The sequence below is a fragment of the Nuphar pumila genome, chromosome 6 (assembly GCF_984573655.1).
Source record: "Nuphar pumila chromosome 6, dmNupPumi1.hap1.1, whole genome shotgun sequence".
Classification (NCBI taxonomy): domain Eukaryota; kingdom Viridiplantae; phylum Streptophyta; class Magnoliopsida; order Nymphaeales; family Nymphaeaceae; genus Nuphar; species Nuphar pumila.
Genome location: NC_143254.1, coordinates 117,742,880 through 117,765,797, shown reverse-complemented (window position 1 = coordinate 117,765,797; position 22,918 = coordinate 117,742,880). Strand labels below are relative to the sequence as shown.

At 39.3% G+C, this 22,918-nt stretch overlaps 1 protein-coding gene across 1 annotated transcript; it reads right to left on the bottom strand.

The window, feature by feature from the left end:
* Window positions 1-10,891: 10,891 nt before the first annotated feature.
* On the bottom strand, window positions 10,892-21,961 carry LOC149835879 (V-type proton ATPase 16 kDa proteolipid subunit). The gene is made up of 3 exons (XM_090008814.1): window positions 21,661-21,961; window positions 21,296-21,581; window positions 10,892-11,281 (listed from the first exon to the last, which is right to left on the bottom strand). The coding sequence occupies exons 1-3, from the start codon at window positions 21,734-21,736 to the stop codon at window positions 11,149-11,151; spliced, it is 495 nt and encodes a 164-aa protein (XP_089864940.1). The 5' UTR covers window positions 21,737-21,961; the 3' UTR covers window positions 10,892-11,148.
* Between the last annotated feature and the right edge of the window lie 957 nt (window positions 21,962-22,918).

Sequence of the window (22,918 nt, the reverse complement as noted above, 5' to 3'; positions counted from 1 at the left end):
TCCCTTTTGCGGCATTGTCTAATTCTAAGATCTAAAATTAAGACTCTATGTTGTGTAGCTACACCTTCTCCTGGTATAACCTTACAATCGATGCAACAACCCCTATCTCTCTTTCTAAGTAGGAAAAAATCTATCTGACTCGTATTAACCCCACTTTTAAATGTTACTAGGTGAGACTCCCTCTTCCTAAACCAAGTGTTTGCTAAGATCATATCATAGGACAAACAAAAATCTAAAATCCTTTCTCCACTTTCATTTCTTTCTCCTATACCATAGCCTCCATGGATATTCTCAAATCCATCCCTACTAATGCCTACATGTCCATTAAGGTCACCGCCGATGAAAAGCTTTTCTCCATAAGATGTCTCTTGTACTACTCCATCTAAATCTTCCCAAAATTGATGCTTAATGGAATCATCTAAACCTACTTGAGGTGCATAAACACTAATAATATTAATAATATCCGTACCTAGTACTAATTTAATAAGTAAAATTCTATCACCCTTCCTACGGACCTCCACTACATTATCTATAAACTGACGACTCATAACAATCCCTACTCCATTCCTATTCCTATTTATTCCTGTATACCAAATCTTATATCCCCAAGGTTCTATCACTTTAGCTTTCTCACCTACCCATTTGGTCTCTTGAAGACATAAAATATCAATCTTTCTCCTACACATAACATCTACTAACTCTACCAACTTACCAGTTAAAGACCCTATGTTCCAAGTGGCTAACCTAATTTTATGGTCTTGGACTAACTTCTTTACCCCCACCCGTCCAACAAAGTGAGGGAACCCTTGCCTATTTGACACCACACCCGGGCGCCGGTGTGACGCGTCGCTTCTGGGCGACGACCTAGCAACCCTTGCACATTTATCACTGCCTCCGGGCCTAGAGAGTACAACGTGTCGCTCAGTAGGGAACGCCCCAACGAAATTCTCATATTGGTTCATTTTCATAGGATATGACAAAGTTTTTATGTTGGCTGTCACAGGCCTACCGCAACCCTCCTCCTTTATCCGGGCTTGGGACCGGCAGTGTATAACTACACAAGGTGTGAATCACATAGAAAAAAGGAAAATCACAGTACTGTATGCAAAAACTGGCGTGTTTTCCTAAAAATCTCATAATTTGCTAAATCCACTCGATGACCAAAATTGTAAATAACCAACTTCATTAAGACCTTTTTACCCTTCGCATGTGTGAAACTCATAAAGTTTATGCGATATATCGCTCCACTCATTGAGTATCGCAAACTCCCACTTAAAAGGAGGTTCACATTTTTTTTTTGACCTATTGAAGTATGCAAAAATTATGTTATTTTATGCGGTCACAAGACTGCCAATAAATTAGATCCAAGTATAGTTATCATATGATCTTTATCAAACCCATCCATCAATGTACCCATTAGTTTGAGTGTGGATCTGGCATGACAGGGATGACAGTCAATAGCAGTTACTTTTCTCACTACTATTGCACTATTTATCGCCGCTATGGGTCTATAAAGGCGACAAAAAAGGCCACAAATTTTTTGCCTTTGTTGATTAATAACGATGACATTTATAGGTTGTCGTTAATGTCTGACCCAACACCGGCCAAGAGTTTCCCCATTAATCGTAAAATGATAAATAACTTAGTAAAATCGCATATTTTATATCAAAGTCATGGAAAACCATGTGCCTTTCTCTTTTCTTTAACCCTCATTTAAATGTATGTTCACACATTTTTTTGCAATCTTCACAAAGCGCACAAAACTAAGTTTATATATGATTCATTAAAGCATGCGAGGTTACACATGTTTGCATACTAAAAAATTGCGCAGATTGATATGTATTTGCAAATCTTTTAAAAAATTCACATATTTGAAAGGAAATTCAAATATTTGAGAGAAACTTCGCATATTTGAAAAGAACTTCTCATATTTGGAAGATATATATGCCCACTTAGGTATTTGTGAAGTTTCGAGGTTTGGGTTTAAAAGGATGTTCACAAATATTATTATGTGAACTTTGTGCTTCAAAAAAAATGTGTGAACCTCCTTTTTAAAACGGGAGTTTGCAATACCCGACGAGTGGAATGATATATCACGTGAACTTCATTAATTTCGCAAATGCGAAAGGTAAAAAGGTCCTAATAAAGTTGGCTATTTGTAGTTTTGATCATCAAGCAAATTTTGGCAAATTGTGATATTTAAAAAAAATGAGTCATTTTTGCCATACAGTATACTCATTTTCCGCAAAAAAACTTTGTTGTATACATTTATAAAGTCTAATTGAGAAGATACAGCCTACACTCATAGTTCCTACTACATTGGTGTAGGTGCCCCTCTCTCTCTCTCTCATATATATATAGAGAGAGAGGGAGAGAATGGTGTAACAGTGAATGCCCTTCCCGTCGCAAGAGCATCGGGTGCAGTTGTACCCCTGATTAATTTTTGTGCAAAACATGCCTTAGTGGCGTTTGCAACTGCCGCTACAGGCTCCTTTTTTTTTACAGTCCACACATACCCTTGATTGCGCAGGCGTCCGACGCTCACCTGATGGGAAGGGCATCCACTGTTACACCTGTATATAGAAAGTAACCTGTATTTCAAACACTTAAAGTGTTTGATACTTTGGACGAAGTGTCGCCATTGATAGCACTCGATCAAACGGTGACACTGCATCTTTTTTTTTGCACTCAGAACAATTAGCAGGCTTGACTGCCGCTAAACCTCTAGGCAGAAAAACAAAGAATTCAGCGGTTCAAAACCGCAGCTAATTCTATTTTTTCAAAAAGAACAAAAAAAAGACTAGCGGCGTTCCACCGGGCGTTGAACTGTTCGAAGGTAACCCCGTTTTTCTCTTTTCTTTAAGGATATGCATCATATTGGGATAGCAACATTCAAACGTACATCCCTTGCTACTAATATTCAATATCACCCAAATATCAAAATAATGTAGCCATTAATAGCGACACGCTGTCCAATAACAAGGAGTTGACAGCAATGTAGCCGTCTTGAGAAAGAATCTGAATATTCAAACAGCTTTATTTTATTTATGTAAGGGAGTAAATTATGCCTAACATTCTGATGTAGAATAGATCTAACAAGGTCCCCACCAAAGAAGGGGGGCTCTGGCAGGGGCAATCAGTGACGTCACCTTGTGTTGGGATATTGCAAGTTCAACTCCCAATGGTATGGTTGTATGGTTATTTTATTTAATTATACCTAACAATTGGATAAGGACTAGATCTAACAAGGTTCCCACCAACGGGCTAGCTTGTCCGGCAGGTGCGGTTAGTGTACGTCACCTTGTGTACTCTCCACTAGCCTCAAGGTCAAAGCTGGATGTGTACTCACCACTTGACAGTAAGATTTGAAGGGTTTTACCAACCTTGAGGCCTGTGGTCAGACCTTAGATTTAGGATTCATTTTAAAAGGTAAAAAAAAAATTGATCTAGGTCTCTTAAATCTTTTAGCGCGGAAGTTTGATCTTATTGAGTTATATTCCTAAACACTTCTTTCTTTGTTTTATCTTGTTTGTGATGCCACTTGTCAAGTGTGTGCCTGCGATTGTTCTTCACTAAAACACTACACTATTACAAAGATGAGGGGAGGGGGGTTTCGTCTAGCCTTTGACTAGGTTACAAGTTCTCAAAACAAGATAAAACTTGAATTTCTGTCATACACTTATTACAAAGGAGGTTGTTGCCTTCTAGGCTACACTCAGCCTTAACACAATCCTCTGTCTCACAACAAGCAGCTTACAAGAGTGTCGGCTGAGGGAGGTTCACAGACTCAACAAAATGTGATAGATCTGCAGGAAAGCTTGTTGCGGCAGTGGCAGAATGTAGTCAAGTCTTGATGTTGTGCACGCTGGATGAGGTGTGGCGAATGGCGCATTGCAGGAGGCAGCGTGGATGAAGACGCAGGTTGCAGGATAGGCACGGAGTCTGGCATGATATGCGGTGTGAGTGCGCGTCGTAGGAGGTGCATAGAGAATGCAGCATGTTGTTGTGCAACGAACGTGCATGTCGTAGGAGGTGATGTGTGCGCTAATTGACGTTGCACGGGAGTGCACGAGCATGTGGTTGTAGAAGTGCCTGGGCACTACGTTGCGCTGCATGAATGCCTTGCGCACTAGCAATATGTGCAAGGTTCCAGATGACGATCTTGGGCCTGTGTTAGCCCCAATTGTGTGTTGCTCAGTTGAATGAGTGTGTTTGATAGTTAGAATTCCCTGAGAGGCAGTCTAAGCCAAGAAACCTCCCTTCACCTTAGCAGAGGTAGAAAAACCTCTGCGGTGAGCAGAGTTGAGTTCTCCCAAGCGGCAGTCATCAATGATCGTCCACCTCAAGAGTCAACACATGTAATGGATATTGTATTAGTGAATGAGATGAACATGAAGATCACTGAAAGAGCAAGAAGCGTCAAGTACTCACCTATAAGTGAAGGTCAGCACTACAATCTTGATGTCTTCACTGCAATGAACAACTCCAAAGGAATCCGCAAATCGCTGGACGTGCAATAAAATAAGATATAGGCTCGATGTGCTTCATCAAGTCTGAATCCAACTCAGTTAGCTTGAAACTAACTGGAATTGGCCCAAGGATGAATGTTGAGCATCAATCCCGAATTTCCCTGATTAAGGGAACCGAATGCACTAAGGCACCAAAGAGATTTCTCTCTTCCCAAAAGAAGACCGCAGTCTTTCAGTGAAAATGAAGCCTATTTATAGGTTGTACAAAACCATAAACCAGTTTGCATAAACCACTAGTTGATTCTCAACTATCACAAGTGGTCCCAACTGATCAAGGCTCACATTCATTGAACTTGACCTGCTGAAGTGGCGCCCAAGGCTCCCATGCGCTGAACCTGGTCATTTTGATGTGGTGCACTAAGTTGTGCAACTGTCTCACCAATTGACCCTATTGACTACTAGCTGATGTGGCAAGTTTTGCTGACAGCATGCTCTGTACAAGCAAAAACCCACGCTGGCAAGTGCGGCCTTCAGTTGTGTTGTTGTGCTGACCGATACAGCCGCATCTCACATAACCAAACGGATTCACTGTGGGTCGCATCAGTCCACCATGCTCCGCCTATCCTTTGTCTTCAAAGGTAAAACTTGAAAACTGTTTGAAGAACTCTTTCTCTTCCATCCACGAAATAATTCGTTCTTCATCTCTTTCCCATTCAATTTTAAGCCTTCTTATATGTTGGTTTCCTTTCTTTCTTAGCATGCTTCTTATGATCCTTAAAGGTTGTAGCCCTTCCTCCAAGGTTAAAATTTCTTGAGGTATTTCTCCCTGATGTGGCTTTAACTGTGAGACATGGAAAACTAGATGAATTTTAGAGCTCGAGGGTAACTTTAGTCAGAATGCCAACTTTTAATGCCAACTTTTCAATGTGAGATTCTATTTGAAAAGGTCCATAATATCTGGGTACCAACTTTGTATTTTTCTGTGAATGCATGCTTCGTTGCTTATGTGCCCATGTCTTTTTCAACCATACCCATTCGTGTATTTCAAACACTCAATCTTTTCTTCCTTTGTTGTGTTGGATTTTCATCCTTTTTTGTGCTCTTGCAATATTATGTTTCAACACTTTAAGATTTTCATCTCGGCTTTGTAGAGTATGATCAACCTCTACCACTTGAAAACTTCCATGTTCATATGATATAGGGCTAGGAGGTAGATATCTATATAAAGCTTTGAATGGAGACATTTCAATAGTGGAATGATAATTGGTGTTGTAGGAGTATTCGACCCAAGACAAATAATTGAGCCAACTTGTAGGTTTAGAACTAGCAAAATACCTTAGGTAAGTTTAGATAGATCTATTAACTACCTCAGTTTGGCCATCGATTTGTTGATGGTATGCGGAACTATAAAGGATTTTGGTTATACTTAGAAGGAAATACTCTTTCCAAAATGTACTTAGGAAGATTGAATCCTGATCACACACAATGGTTTTTGGTAGGCCATGTAACTTTCCTACATAATCTTGGAATGATTGAACATGTATTGTGGTATAATTTTTAGGTAAAGGCATGAAATGAGCATATTTTGAGAGTCTTTCGACCACCACAAAAATGGCTTTCATTCCTTGGAATGGTAGCATAGATTCAATGAAATTCATGCTAATGTCTAGAGAGCTTAGGTGACCCAGAGCTTTTATTCCTTCATATTTATTTTTTTTGTAAGTTTGGCATTTTTCCAGATACTCTCTCATGTTTTTCTTCATTCCCTTCCAATAGAAATTCTTCTTCAACCTTTGAAAACTTTTTAAAATGCCCATATGTCCCGCTTCAAAAGAGCCATGATTTTCTTCTAAAAGTTCTTGAATAATGGGGCTTCCATTTGGTACCACTATCCTTTCTTGAAAGTATAAAATCCCTCCATTTTCTTGATAGTTGGGATGATTGCTCATGTTTCGAAGAAGTTCTTGGATTTTCACATTTCTCTTTTGTTCTTCATAAATTCTACGACCCCAGTTGCACATGATTGTCGTAAGAACTCTTAACTTTGCTTCTTCCTTGTTTACTAGTGTATCAGGTGCTTGGCCACCATTTAACATAATGTAATGTGGTTCATCTCTAAAAAACACACATTTTTTTAAAATCCCATGTTACAGTTCCTAGTGATTTCAACCAATCCATGCCTAGCACAAGATCGGCTCCTTTTATGTCAAGCCAATACAAGTGGACTATAAACTCATACCCTCGAATTTGTAAGTATTGAGCCTTACTCTTTTGTTTATAATCAAGTGTTGCACCATTTCCCACTAGCACTTTGAATTTACAAAATTTGGAAGTTTCCAATTTAAGTGCCTTGGCTACTTTTTTTTTTACGAAGCTATGAGTTGCTCCGGCATCTATGAGGATGCTAACTTGCTTCTTTTTTAAAATTTCCTCTAATTTCATTGAATGAGGACCCAAAATTTCAGATAATGCATGGTATTCTTCACTCGCTTCTAGTGTTTCCTCTTCAGATTCATCACTCTCCTCTCCCTCTTGAATTTGGAGAATTTTTAAACTTTTACACTTGTGGCTTGGATTCCACAATTCGCTGCATTGAATACACTCTCCTATTTTTCGAGTTATGCTTGAGTCACAAAATCAATTTTAGGCTTTGTCAAGCCTCATTTTCTTCCTTCTTCTCTTGGACTTGATTTGATGTGTTTAGAATTATCCTTACCCTTCCATTTATGCATTGAAGTACTTATCCTCATTTTTTCTTCAAAAAGTTTAGCTACTTTGTAAGCCTCTCGAGTGATGTGCATATTTGTCGCAAGTACTTCTATTCGTAGCTCATCTTTTAATCCTCCTACATACGAGGCGAATAAGGTTGCTTGGTTCATTGGTGGAAGCATTGAACATACCTCTTCGAACTCACTTTGATATTCGTCAAGTGTTTCCCTTTTTTGAGTTGTTTAAGAGTTACACTATAGTTCACCATCAATATAGGGCCAAATCTTTCCATTAGTACTTGTTGGAAGGTTGGCCAATCCGACTTTCAATACATTATCTCATACCAAGAGTACCATCTCAATACATTCTTCTCTAACCTTGAAATGACTTCATCAACTTTTCGGTCATTAGGAGTTTGATGGCATGTAAAATAATGAATGACCTTGAACAACCATTCTCTAGGGTTTTCTCCCTTAAAAGTAGGTAGCTCTACCTTTATTTTTACTTTTTGAACAAAATTCCAAGGTGGAATCGCATTACCCCTTTCATCTCCTCTAAATTGTGTTTCATGCTCTTGAATTGGAGTCACTTGCTATTTATTTCCTCTCACCATAATGTTGACATTTTGAGTGAATTGAAGCATGAACATCTCAAGCTTCTCCATGCGTGAATTGGATTCCTCATCTCTTTGAGTGAGTTTTCTTATGAACTCGGTTTGATTTTCAACATAGAATGATCTAGTCAATTTTTTATCCCCAAAACGAGAGTTAGAACCTTCATCCATTCTATGGCCTTCGTTGGCTTTGATACCACTTGGTGGAACTTTAGATTTAGGATCTATTTTTAAAGGCAAAAGACCTTGATCTAGGTCTCTCAAATACTTTAGCACAGAAGTTTGGTCTTATTGAACTATATTCCTAAGCTCTTCTATCTTCTTTGATCTTGTTTGCGGCGCCACTTGTGAAGTGTGTGCTTGTGATTGTTCTTCACTAAAACACTACACTATTACAAGAATGAGAGAGGGGGATTTGTCTAGCCTTTGGCTAGGTTACAAGTTCTCAAAATAAGATAAAACTTGAACTCCTTTCACACACTAATTACAAGGGAGGTTGTTGCCTTCTAGGCTACATTCAACCTTAACACAATCCTCTGCCTCACAACAGGCAGCTCACAAGGGTGTTGATTGAGGGAGGTTCACAGACTCAACAGAATGTGATAGATCTGCAAGAAAGCTTGTTGTGGCAGCGACAAAATGCAGTCAAGTCCTGATGTTGCGCACGCTAGATAAGGTACGACGAATGGCACATTGCAGGAGGCGGTACAGATGAAGATGTGTGTTGCAGGATAGGCGCAAAGTCTAACATGGTGTGCAGCGTGAGTGTGTGTCGCAGGAGGTGCGCAAAGAATATAGCATGTTGTTGTGCAACGAACGTGCACGTCGCAAGAGGCAATGTGTGCGCTGATTGACGTTGCATAGGAGTGCACGAGCGTGCGGTTGTAAAAGTGCCTAAGCACTATGTTGCGTTGCACGAATGCCTTGCACACTAGCAATATGTGCAAGGTTCCAAATGACGTTCCTGAGCCTGTGTTAGCCATGACTGTGTGTTGCTCAATTGAATGAGTGTGTTCGGGAGTTAGACTTCCCTGAGAGGCAATCTAAGTCAAGAAACATCCCTTCACCTTAGCAGAGCTAGGAAGACCTCTGCGATGAGCAAAGTTGAATTCTCCCGAGCGGCAGTCATCAACGATCGTCCCCAACAAGAGTCAACACATGCAATGGATATTACATTAGTGAATGCGCTGAACATAAGAATCACTGAAAGAGCAAGGAGCGTCAAGTACTCACCTATAAGTGAATGTCAACACTACAATCTTGACATTTTCACTGCAGTGAATAGCTTCAAAGGAATTCGCAAATCGTCGGACATGCGATAAAACCTAATCTAGGCTCGAAGCACTTGATCAAGTTCGAAACTAACTCAATTAGCTTGAAACTAACTGAAATTAGCCCAAGGATGAATGTTGAGCATCAATCTCAAATTTCCTGATTAAGAGAACTGAATGCACTAAGGCACCAAAGAGATTTCTTTCTTCCCAAAAGAAAACCGAAGCCTACAATTCTATTCAAATGATTTCAAAATATATAATTCAATGAAAATGAAGCCTATTTATAGGCTGTACAAAACCACAAACCAGTTTGCGTAAACCAACTGATTTTCAATTGTCACAAGTGATCCCAACCGATCAAGGCTCTTATTCATTAAACCTGGCCTGCTGAAGTCGCGCCCAAGGCTCTCATGCACTGAACCTGGTCATTCTGACGACGTGGAGCACTAAGCACTAAGTTGTACAACTAACTGGCCAATTGACCCTATTGACTACTAGCTGATGTGGCAAGCTTTGCTGGCAGCATGCTCTATGCAAGCTTTTCATGCTGGCAAGTGCAGCCTTTAGCTGTGTTGCTGCGCTATGCGTGGCTGCGCGATCGATACAATCGCATCTCACATAACCAAACGAATTCACTGTGAGTCGCATCACCTGTGAACGTGTGATCAATGACTGAAGGGTTTTCCTTTAGTCAGCACAGACAAACACAATCTAACAAAATCTCCAATTACCTCTTCAACACTTTCTCTCAAACAATTATTGTGGAAAAAAATTGACTAAACTCTACCCCAAATTCAAATAAATTTTGAACTACCTCCTCGACACCTTTTGAACTATTTTAGGACTGCCAACTCCACCTCAAATACACAACTAGTAGCTCTCAAACAAACCTTTATGAGCATAAGAGAGAAAACATGAAAATTTTATTGCTAAACTAAAATAATCTCATGACAAATACATGAAGCACCAGAATATTACTGAATTATTTAAGAGAGTTTCTAGGTGGTGTTTGATGGCCAGATGAACTCGATGGACTGTTGTGTCCCATTCTAACGGGACAGGAATTTATGGTGTTTGATTGCACCCTGGGGCCCACATGATTTCGGACATCACCGTGCATCAAACACCTCCTTATAACATATAAAGATGAATCAATTTCAGAACCGGATAACAGAACTAAATCTAAAATACTGACTTAAGGGAAAAAAAATCTTGACAACACCAAGTCACCAACCACACACTTGATCTTATCCAAACGGCCGAGAAAGATACAAGTCACACACACACACATCTCATAAAGCAGGGCTAGAAATTTTGCATCCCCGTCTGAAAATGAAACAGAGCTTTTTCAAATGAAAAGCACCCTTGGATAACATGGAACAAATAATGGATAGGGCATCGGAACCTAAACTAAACACAGATTATGAGGCAGAAGCAACCCAACAACCATCAACACAGAAACATGCTTACATAACAAACTCCAGCCCAGCCTCCAATCCAAACATCCATTCTGTCTCCGCCTAAATATAAATCACTCATCCTTCCATAAACATGAATATGACCTTGAGCATTCATGAATTAGGCTGCTCGGTTTTGTAATCGTACGCAATGATTAGTAGAACCAGGTAGCACAAAAACAACCATATCTTTAGGTTCTGTTCTCTCAACATTTAAACTCTGTTCTTTCAACCAACGGGTGCTCCACGTGGTTGGTAGGAGGCTAGGAGCTGTCAGTGCACGTCTCCTTGTAGTGGGACGGTGCAGGTTCAAAACCCAGTGGTATGTTGAATAATAACTGGTGAGGGTCTGCCTAACCCCAGCTGCCTTTCAAAAAAAAAACTCTGTTCTTTCAACAAAAGAATGTACGGTAGAATACAACGGCTTGGCAAAACAAGCGTTATTTTCATCAAAAACTTTACTGACCTAACAGACAACTTAGAGACTATAGCTAAAAATTTATGGTCTGGTTTAACATGAAAATCAGAAAATAAACATAATACAGAGGATAACAGGTCTACTAATCTCAGAAGAAATTACGGTTCATGGAGAACCGACAAACGACAAAACCATAGCATGAACGTGCTTAGTCTGCTCTGGATTGACCTGCTCGGGATGATAAAATGATGCCCACAATGAGTCCATACAAGGCCAGAGCTTCAGCAAAAATAAGGATGAGGATCATCCCAACAAACAGCTTTGGCTGCTGGGCATTGGCTCTGCAAAGACACTTCACTGTTTAGTATATCCATATTCAGGTGTTTCACAAGTTAATAAAAATGTTAATCGTTAGAATAAATGGATGTTACACTGACACATCACTTGCAGCTTACAAATCTTGAAAACACAAATCACATGAGAGAGAGAGAGAGAGCTCCTTATGCAATGCACCACAGAAAGATTGCCAGGCTAACTTAGCTAATAGAAAACTGCAAATTTTTCAGCAAACAGAAGAAGAGCATGCCAATCAGAGTGATGCAGGTACATCCCGTGCAATGATAGTCCCATAAGCAATTGCATTACAAGAGTGTTGTTTCACACACACACACACAGCACGTCCCCAATATTTTCTATGATTTTAATGAAGTTATCTATTTGACTGTCACATAATCAATGCCAATTTTTTAAGAAAAAATAAAATTAGCTACTAAATAAAGGATCAAGATATATATATACATGAAGTTAGAAAGACAACATTGAACATGACCAACACAGGTTTGCCTGTGTCCATGAAGTGTTGTGTTGTGGCCAATGCTATGTCATGTCAATATGAGATATGCATGTTAAAGTGAAGGCAAGGCTGGTAAACGAACTGATCAAACCAAAAAGGACATGTTCAGGTTTGGCTCGTTTACCAATGGATTGAGCTCGTGACTCGGCTCATGCTTGTGTTTAGCCGAGCTGAGGCTCCGCTCAGCCCTGAACGATACGAGACAAACACAAGTTGGCTCATGTAAAAACATTCCATGTCATATATACATAGAATATGTATTTTTTATATATTATACTTTACAATATATATTTTATATATTATACTTAATAGTTCATATATATTGTGCATTCTTCTCTTTATATATTACACAATATGTATATATTTTATCTGTACGACCTCACCCATGCCGAGCCGAACACCTTGTGTTTGGGCACAACTCTTTTAAGCTAAATGAGTTGCTTGTGACTTGGCTCACCAGCTATACAAACCGACCACGAACGAGTTTGTGATGAGTCAAACAGAGCCAAGTCACGAGCCGCTCAATTCGTTTACCAGCCCTAAGTGAAGCGTCTATGTAAAAAAAGGCAAGGTGCACCTTGGCAGACGAATTTACAGTAAAGCTCACCTGCACACTTTGAGAGAAAGGGAGACACAACCACCTATATCCCATAGTTGGCAAACTCATGACTCAGATTGCACAACCCTTAACTCATGAGTCAGTGGGTTGACTCGGTAACTTGGACGAGTTAGGACTATGCATTTTCTAGTGTCAAGATGTGAAAAAAATAAAAATTTATACTGTATAATCACTAAATTTAGCACATGACATCAATGACTAGGCTATATAAGTATTCAACTATACATAATTGTTAATATTTATGATTTAAAAACATATAATTCTTTATAACAAGTATTCTTTTATGGCCATTATGTATTAAAACCACCATCACTGATATCGCTGATATATTGAAAATATCATGATATTTTCAATATATTAGCAAATTATATTTATCACGATAATTACAAAAAAATAAGGAAGGAAAGGAAGGGAGGGGACGAAGGAAAGGAAAGGAAAGAAGGAAGAGAAGAAAGGAAGGAAGGGAGGGGAAGGAAAGGAAAAGAAGAAAAGGAAAGAAGGGACTCATTCTTTCATTTTTCTATTTGACATATTTTAGTTTATTTTTTTGATTTTTTATTTATTTTTTTATATATTGCCAAGATATTCCCGAGATTTATTAACTTTTGAAAATCTCTTCGACAAATACCCTGGCCGAGAAATTACCTTTAACGATATAGGTGATTGTGATTAAAAGCACAAAATGCATAACAAAAACACTTAAGAGGCATGTAGATCAGTGATCTGGAGTCGGTGATCCAATTGGGGTCCGATCCGGGCCGACTCGGGTGATTCTGGAGTCGACTTGCCGGGTTTGCTAACCATGTTGTATCCCACACCGATCTTTTGGACAGCACCATTACCATGTTACAGATATCAGAATAGAACTTTTCAAAATACAGGAAGCCCTCCACATGTACCATGATTTAGTAACATACATGTTTTGACATGCCAGTGTCCAAACCATGGTTGTCAGTCGAGGAAGCAGGAGCGGGAAGCGGGAGCGGGAGCGGGAGAGGGAAGCAAGGCACTTTCAAAATTTTAGGAAGCGGAAAGCGTGGGACGACTTAAAAGCGAATCACGAACCGTCTCGAAAGCGACCTAGGAAGCGAAGGGGAAGCAAAAAAAGAAAAAATATATATTTATAAAGTAAAAAAAAATAAAAAAAAGGGAAACGTGCTTCCCATTTATGGGAAGTGTGCTTCCCAAAAAAAGGATGCTTCCCCGCGCGTTTCGAAAGCGCAACGTTTCGCGCTTCCGAAACACATATCAGGGAAGCGCACTTCCCCTATGGTATAGGCGCTTCTGGTAACTCTGGTCTAAACCAAAGATAAAATTGGACCCTACTGCCATTATTGATGGCAACTGGTAAGGGATCTCAGTAAGATCTCTATTTGTATCTATAGGACATTCACAATGATGGAAAATCCACTTAATAAGGATACAAAAAAATTCCCTCATACTTGCAATAAATGTCTGAATCAAGAGGGTGGAGGATAAGAAGCATATCTGATAATAAAATCCACCTTAAACCTCCCCCATCTTTGAAGATCAAACCAACCTCCCTAACAGAAGTGTCACTCTGTACTCTCAATGATATGCAATTTCTTCCAATTGGCCATGTATTAATTTCTTTTTCCTATTCTGTTGCCTTCTCTCAATCTACTCTCTCGTTCATATGCCTTAGTCAACTTCATAATCTCATTAAAATCCCATGGGTGTCAAACACCTTAACTGAGCTATGGGATCAAGAACCAGATCAATACCAGTTATTAACAAGAATCCCCTAGACAAGGAGGCCAGCATTTTGGGGAGCATTTCAAGCCCCTTATGTTTTGCGAGCACAAACCACATGAGTTGATATGCAGTTTTCCAAGAACTTTGACAAAGTGTTTATGTTCGAAGGTCTATTGCAGAATGATAGAAGAGCAATACGGAACAATTGGCTGCTCTTTCCGGCATGCCTGACAGAACATGCATATGCACACCCACACACATGCACACCCAAAGGCCCACAAAAACAAGGACATGCACACACATGCAAAGATGCAAGCACACACGCACCATCACACCAAGTGGTACACACGCACCATCACACCAAGTGGTACACACACACCAACAAAATTCAGGATGGACAAAGGAATAAAACAGTTGTTCTAAGTGCGACTATGCAAGTGGGACCATCAAGAACCCAAACTTCAAAGATGCAACCATAAAGTTCAACAAAGCAACTATATATAGTGTAGGATGTGATTGCACTTGGAGGAGAAGAGTACAAACCAAAGCAAAATGAATAACAGGAATTTGGTCAATGAAAGCTTCACATTGCAGAATCATAAAAAACTATGGAATGAAAAACATGAATTGTGTTGGGACGTTGCAGGTTCAAAATCCAGTGGTATAGTGTAACTGGTAGGGGTCTGCCTAACCTCAGCTTGCCTTTCAAAAAAGAAAAGAAAAACATGAATTGTACTCCCAAAGAGCCAAACCGTGGTATGAGGTAATGGAAGAAATAGGAAATGCAGAGCTGAAACAAATAACGAAGTCAATATTATGCTATTTAAAAGTTCACATGATGATTTTAAGCAGCTTTTAATAAGCAAGTCTGCACATTTCATAAAGGAGGAAAAAATAGTCTTTAGGGAAGCTAAGCTGAATAAGTAGAGATTAGGGTATCTTTTTCAGGCCAAGAAGTTTCTCCATCTCTTATCATTGTCCCCTTCTCCAAAGAAATGAACTAATAAAGGAGTCCAATTTTTGGAGTGCAATATTGGTTTTAGCGGTGAATCCAAAACAGATAGAGGAAGAAGAAGAAATGCCAGACATGGAAAGGTTTGATTTGATAAGGCATCAAATAGGACAAACTCAGCTATAACTATTGTGGAAAGAGTCAGCATTCGAGCAAATTTTTTTGGACCTTTCTGAAGGCTCAGTTCTCTAAAAAATAATTAAGTCACTGATCTGATAAAGTGTTCAAGGGTCTAATACCATGGACTCTTAAGCTAATGATAAGCAATCCTTGCTCATATATCTTGGGTCTCAACACGAACCAACAATGTGTCTCAGATATCAGGCTCCAAATCAGATTTTTTGAAGACAAACCTAATTTAATAATTAAGCCAGATCTGACTTAACCAGTGCTTATATTACTCAATTGTCAATTTTGAACTACAAATATTTGTTTCCATACTTGCAAACTAAAACATGCACGTATGTGTGCATGATAGCATTAGAATGATGAAAGGAAGCTTCATCTTAACAGCAACTGCACATGGAAAATGCTCATTCACATAACATACAAGAAAGTAATATATAATGACACATCCATGACACGAGCTTACATATTATAAAATTTGGTTTGAAGACCAGGAAGCATGCACAAGAAAGCATCACCAAATTTACACACAGGGAGGATGCTGAGTGTAAATTTATTAATGGCATGAAATTTACTTAAACCTAAACAACCACATGAAATTGACATTAATCCTGTTCACCTCAATTCCACAACTGTATTTTCAACTTTCCTTAATGTGATCATAGTGACATCAAACACATCATTTTCAGCACTTCTATGGTGTATAGCCCTCAACCCTAGAAGAGGGTCGCCAGGTTTGAAATCAACTGGATGATACCTCCTGGCTTGGCAATTAAAAATAAAGGTCCTAGAGAAAAATGCCATTACATGAATACTATTATAAAGATAATTCACTAGCTTCCAGACTAACAAGAAAAGAAAGAAGAAAAATGCTTCCTAGCATTGAATAGCCATGGTGTTCAAACCAGGGTTACTGGAAGTGCCATAGGGCATGGGGAAGCACACTTTCCCGAAGCGCATTTCGAAAGCGCGAAAAGTGGCACTTCCGAAACATGCTGGGAAGCACCAAAAAATTTTGGGAAGTGTGCTTCCCAATTTAGGGGAAGTTCGCTCATCCCTCGCTTCTCCCTCTTTTTTATTTTTTTGTTTTTTCTTTCTTTCTTTTTTCTCTTTTTTTGCTTCCCCCCTCGCTTCCAGTACGCTTCCTAGGTCGCTACTGAGACGATCCCTGGTTCGCTTATAAGTCTTCCCGCTTCCTAAAATTTTAAAAGTGCCGTGCTTCCCGCTTCCACTTTCCGAATCGCTTCCCGCTCCTGCTTCCCCGACTGACAACTCTGGTTCAAACAGTACATATGAAATGCATGTGTAGAAACACGGTTTTTTTGGGATAAGCAAGCTGGGGTTAGGCAGACCCCTACCAGAATAACAGCAAAACAACCGATTAGATCAAAATATCATCAAGCATATGAGACCAATCGGTAGATTTATGTTTCCAATACCGCTCCAGAGTTGAGACCAATGTACCAATTTTGGCCAAACTCTAGGCAGTGTAGTTAGAAAATCTTGGAGACCAGATACATCTAACCGATCTAAATTCAAGAAGCTTTTGCAGAAGAGCAGGTTGCTTGCACAGTTTCAACAAATACTATTAAATTGGCATTGTCTTAAAAGATAAGTAGGGCACACGTTTAGGCAAAAGAGTAAACAATATATTCTAACCATGATGCTCCCAGAAGGTTCTCTTTTCTTTTTATTTTACAAACAATCTATATCTGGAAACAGCTTAAATAGATAAGTGAGACCAAACTACCCCAGAACTACCCCAGAATATACTAGCACAATTTCACATCTACAATGACAGACCATAGGAGGATGTTAGCAAAATTCAGATATATACTATTAAAAAAGATTGAGACAAAAAAAAGGGTAAAGCAATGGAGACAAGATCAGGATTCCAGAAAGAAAGGCATTGTGAAATCCTAGGAGAGGGGGAAAAAACCTCAAAAACTAATATTATCACCAAATTAAAAAAAACTATGAGAGGAAAAAAACATAGTAACTCAACCAAGGAGCCAGGGGGAGAGGAGAATACTGGTATAGAAGCTAATAACTCTACTGGGAAAAAGACATAAAGATAGTCCATTTTCTCTGAAAGGTACCACATTGGAGGAAGAAAATAATAGCATTAAAAAATTAACCCCTTACTGGAAATACCTGTATGGATTAACAAAACAAAACCAGCTATGTCTTGTAAGTATCACTTAACATATGGATTCCCTTATGCACAAAAGAAACATATTGATAAACTTATACAGAATAATCGAAGTCCAAGAAATCACTGGGGGCAGATCATAAGAGAAACAAGCTAAGGGTGAAAGAAGATGTTTTGTAATCCTGTGGAACAGATTACAACGAGAAATCCAGGGAAGAGCAACAAAACTTTTTCTAAAACTATCCATGACGCAACATGGCTAAATCATAGTGATTAATAAGTCCAATGAAACAATGTGAACGCTACCAGCAACCAAAGTGCACTTCAGAAAAGTTGTTGAATCTACCAACAAGCCAGGCCAAGAGATAACATAAATAAAAGTTTGGGATCACCATTCCATCACCAATCTAGTAAATGTATCAGATAAATTGTAGCCACACACTAATGATCAAGATAATGACATTGGAACCTATCTTAAAGTGCATATTGCGCTTTTGTTTTCCATATTTCACCATCTCAAAACCAAAATAGAAAAATTAGAAGCGTTAAGAGCAAGGTTGTAAGTAGCATATCCTTACACATATCGGTCGGGCCCAAAGTTAGATAAGTATCATAGCGCAGTGTAAAAAATCATAACTTTTTAATAAAAAAATTCAAAAAATCTAAAAATCAAGAAAAATTAGCAAAATGTTCTAAAAAGCATAACACATAGGTTGTAAGTATCGTATTGTTAAACGTATCAGTCGGGCCCAAAGTAACACCATATTGTATCGTGGATTTTTAATAAAAAAATTCAAAAATCCAAATAAATCAACAAAAATAAAAAAATAGCAAAAATTCTAAAAAATCATCACATGAAACAATGATGAATTATACAAAATACAACCATAAAATCACATATGAAGCATTTATGTCTCTATGAGTTGCTATGAACGGCATGCATATCTCATAAGAAAAATGTAAATTGTGAAATAATTAACAATAACACTAAACTAACAAGTCATAATATCTATAACAGTTGATGTTTACATAAACAAAAACAAAAACCCCAAGTGTTTCTCAATACTTAAAATTTAAAATTTTTGCATAACCAAATTTTTTAAGTTCAAACAAAAATGAAGACTTCTTCTTCTTGCAAGAAATCAAGCCCTAAATCACTTTCAAGTTCTTTAGGAGTGAACACAAACTCATCTTAAGGAGTCTTATTATATATTTCAAAAAAAAATGAATTGAGTGCAACATAAAATGCACTAATTGTGTATTGTAAGATACACCCTGTATCGGGGTGTGTCATACGATACAAGGGGTGTATCATACAATACAACTGATACAGGTATGATACACACCCATATCTCAAAAAGGTTGTGTATCATATCGACTAGGCCCAAAGTAACGACATGTATCGTATGATACGGTATGATACTTACAACACTGCATGAAACAATGATGAATTGCATAAAATACAATCATCAAATCACAAATGAAGTGTTTATGTCTCTATGAGCGGCATAAAACATCATCAAACATCAACTAATATAGATAATATTGCATGCATATCTCACAAGAACAATGCAAAATATTAAATATCTTGCAATTAAGAACATGTCACAAGACTCATACTTTCATATTACATAAACAAAAACAAAATAACCAAATTTTTTTAAAATATAACATCAATCAACTTCTTTTATTGATATTATGCTAGGTAGGGATGGCAATGGACCGGGGGAAAATAGGAACCTGCCCCACCTCGCCCCCCGTTTGGATCGAGAATGGAAGACATGAAACGAAGAATGGACCAGAGATAGAGGTTAAAATCAAAACCTGTGCGGGGATGGAATTACTCTTTCCCCCGCCCCGCCCCTGATATCCATTAAGAAAATTACTATTATACCCTTATATATTACAAAATCTTATATCTATATTATTAACCCTAACATAAAACCCTTTCTTGAATCTCTTATCTCTACTTCATCTAACGAGCCGCGCGAGCTCCCATTACTCTCATCTTCTTTCTCTCCTTCCTCTAACAGCGAAAGGATCGGGAAAACAAAGACCACTTCGCCCCATTTGAACGGGGGATGGTGGACATGAAACGGAAAATGGACCGGAGATGGAGGTTAAAATCAAAACCTGTGTGGGGATGGAGGTGGGGATGAAGGACAAAATTTTGACACGGGGCGGAGGTGGAGACCTTGTCCCTCCACCCCCGCCCCGGTCCAGTGTCATCCCTAAAGATAGGAGTTGGAGTATTAGAAGGTAAGGAGCTCGTTTTTGTCATACACATCCTCTCAAAGCTATGCGGAACCCATTTTGTCTCACTAATATTTTTTTCTTGTCTTTTATCTCTCAGACCAGTGAATAATTGTTGGCATTGTCATTTCAATGACATTCAAAAAATCTCGTGACATGCAGGGAGGGAGCAACATTGTGATGTGTCCCGACTAAATGATGCTTCAACCAGGAGATACCACCTAAAACAATATGATGGCAATAGTTATACTCAATTTTCAATCGGTTTTTACCACTACTTGAGTACGGAAGCAGATCAGGTCATGCTGAAAATGAGTGTTTTTGCTCATGCTGACATCGTGGCCATCCGATTTGCATTTTAAAAAGCTCAAAAATCAACAAAACCACGTGGCATTCATCCAAAATGCAAACAAACGGCCACAATGTCCGCATGAGCAAAAACGCTCATTTTCAGCATGACCTGATCTGCTTCACTTGAGTATACTATTGTCATGCCAGATCATTAGATGTCATTTCCCCAAAAAAAAATCAATGGGAAGCAAAGAATAGGGATTTGTTACCTTAACCCACTCTCTTGAAAAAATGATAGAAATGCACTCTTACCTAATAAATCAGCAAAAGCCCTCTCCCTTGTGCATGAATCGGCTGCAAATCGCTCTCACGTCTCTTAGGGTGTGTGGGTTCTCCTCTAAAGGTCTCTACATAAACGAGAGAACCGGCCCAAGGGAGGTCTTTAAAACCCAAAATTAAAAAAACTCGAGTTTCGGCCCTTTTAAAGTGCGCTAGACACGTTTCGTACGATACACCCTACTATACATGTTTGTGTCATCCGATGCAAGCAATACGAATACTATCATATCGAGTTAGATCATGGTTACGATAAGTATTGTACTGTCGATATGGTATGATACTTGCAACATTTGTTAAGAGCGCACTACATAGTATTAAACATCCTAAAAATCATGTTTTCTTGATAATCCGCAGCAAGTCCATCAGAAAAACATTGTCATCACATAATATAAATAAACAAAAAACAACAACAAAGGCATGCACACTCACCGTCTTCTAAAGATAAAAAAATCCTATTATTCTAGGTACACTAAAATTGGGCCGAAGGAATGCAGTATTTAACCAAGGGTTTTAGGGTCCAATTGTCACTAGCTCTATCCCCAGTCTTGGCTATCAAAAGCATCAAGAAAACTCCTGAAAATAAGCAAGTAGGCATGGATAAGCAGAAAGAGCCTTCTTTCTACAAGAAACTTCCAGATCTGCACTCGTTTTCAGATTGAATCTTCAATCTTGAAACCATCAACTCACGCAATACAAAATCATAACAATAATCGCAACTAAAAGTTCTTTCAGTATATTCAGAAAACCCTAATATTCCACCTAGATACATTGCCAGATCTATATTATAAAAAAGAACAAAAAAAGGAATCATGAACAACAGATCAGACCGAAAGCTAACAAAAAAGAGGTTTTTTCTTTAAAAATAAGAAATTTAAGAAAAAAAAGACAGAAAATAAACGGATCCGGACGATCTGCCTACACTATCGGAAACCGAAGAAAAAAGAAGACAGGAAGGAAGGAAGGAGAGAGGGAGAAAGAGATAGTGGGAAAGCACCTGACGCCGGCGTCCCCTACGATGCCGATGGCCATCCCGGCGGAGAGACCGGCAAGGCCACAGGAGAGCCCGGAGGAGAGGTGCGCGTAGCCGTCGAAGAGGTAGTAGGACTTGGCCTTAGGGTTGATCCCGGTGCTGATGATGACGGCGATGATGAGGCCGTAGATACCGAGCACTCCAGCCATGACGACGGGGACGATCGACTTCATAACGAGCTCCGGCCGCATTACGCCCATCGACGCCACGCCCACCCCGCTCTTCGCCGTCCCGTACGCCGCTCCCATGCCTGATCCAAATCCACAATATCAACCAAAAACAACGAGGATTGCGAGAATACAGAAGGAGAGAGAGAGAGAGAGAGTTACAGGAGAAGACGAGGGCGGCCGCGGCGCCCAGGAAGCCGAAGAAGGGGGCGGTTTCGTCTCCGCTGAAGCTCGACATCTTGTTCTTCTTCTCTCTCTTTCTCTTCTTCCCCGCCTTTGGGAGCACTGATCTGAGAAGTGATTATCGAATAAATGAAGGGTATAATCGGAAGTAAATCCTCTGGATCTCTCTCCTTCTTCCTCCTCCTCCTCGCTTCTTCCCCTATTTGGGTTTCTTCGCCGCTGCGTTCCTCTTTGTGCTGTCTTATCGCCCGCACCTTTCTTCTAAGTTATTTATGGAGAGAAAAAACGGTGTTACGCTCTTTTTGTTAAATTGCAGAAAAGCTGCCCATTAGATCAAATGTGTACGGAGGTGACCAATGTTTTAGTTATTTCACATAGCCTCCCACTTTTTTCGTTATTGCTTCAAGGACAGTGGACGCGTTTACGGCTTAACCCCTTGCGTTTGGCATCAAATATGTCAACGGTAAGGAATGGGTCGGATAAAAACGCATGCATCGGAGTTAGTTTGGCTCACTCGTGTGGCGAGCCCAGCTTTAGCTCGTAGTGAGTCCGAGTTAAACGAGCCAAGCCTGAGCTAGTTTGTTAAACATTTTTTTAAAATAGAAAACAATAGGAATTGGAGTCTAAGCCTATTGAGCCTAGCTCTGAGCTTACACAATAAATGCATTGTTTCAAAATCGTAAACAATTCTTTTGACGACGAACGACCAGAATTGTGATATTTTCAATCGGACCGGAGCGGGTGGAAACATGCCGGATTTGGTTCCTTTTGCAGTCAATGCAGATTCGGATACCAGATTTGAGGATGGGACCCGGAAAAGCTGACTTTCATCCACGTCAGAATTAACAAGTAGATGTAAATGGACCAGCTCGTGCTTGATCTGTAACTTTATCCTCTTCAAAATTGTTCGGATCCTAGCTTTGGACTAACTCCAATAAGAACGAGATTGTGATACGAATTCACAGGGTCTGCCCGCGAGAAATGCAAATGGGTGTGACAAATGAATCATGGTTCATTGTATACATTTTCGCACGTTTGCAGAGCAGCAGAATGAGAATCATTTACACCATGCAAATTTTCACATGTTTACAAACAGAAAGAAAATTTGCCTACTGTGAATCGCAATCTCACAATTGCAAGATCCTGATTCACAATTGGGGGGGCCAATCAAACGTACCGTTAGACTAGAGTCAGAGTCCAAGTATGTAGACCGGCCCAAGCCAAATTGTGTCAACCG

Bases quoted from the DNA above. Each gene is read 5' to 3' on its own strand.
- LOC149835879 (XM_090008814.1), bottom strand. From the start codon at position 21,736: ATGTCGAGCTTCAGCGGAGACGAAACCGCCCCCTTCTTCGGCTTCCTG. The intron at 21,582-21,660 runs GTAACTCTCTCT...GATTTGGATCAG, and splicing joins GGCCGCCCTCGTCTTCTCCT to GCATGGGAGCGGCGTACGGG. The intron at 11,282-21,295 runs GTGCTTTCCCAC...GTGTCTTTGCAG, and splicing joins GTAGGGGACGCCGGCGTCAG to AGCCAATGCCCAGCAGCCAA.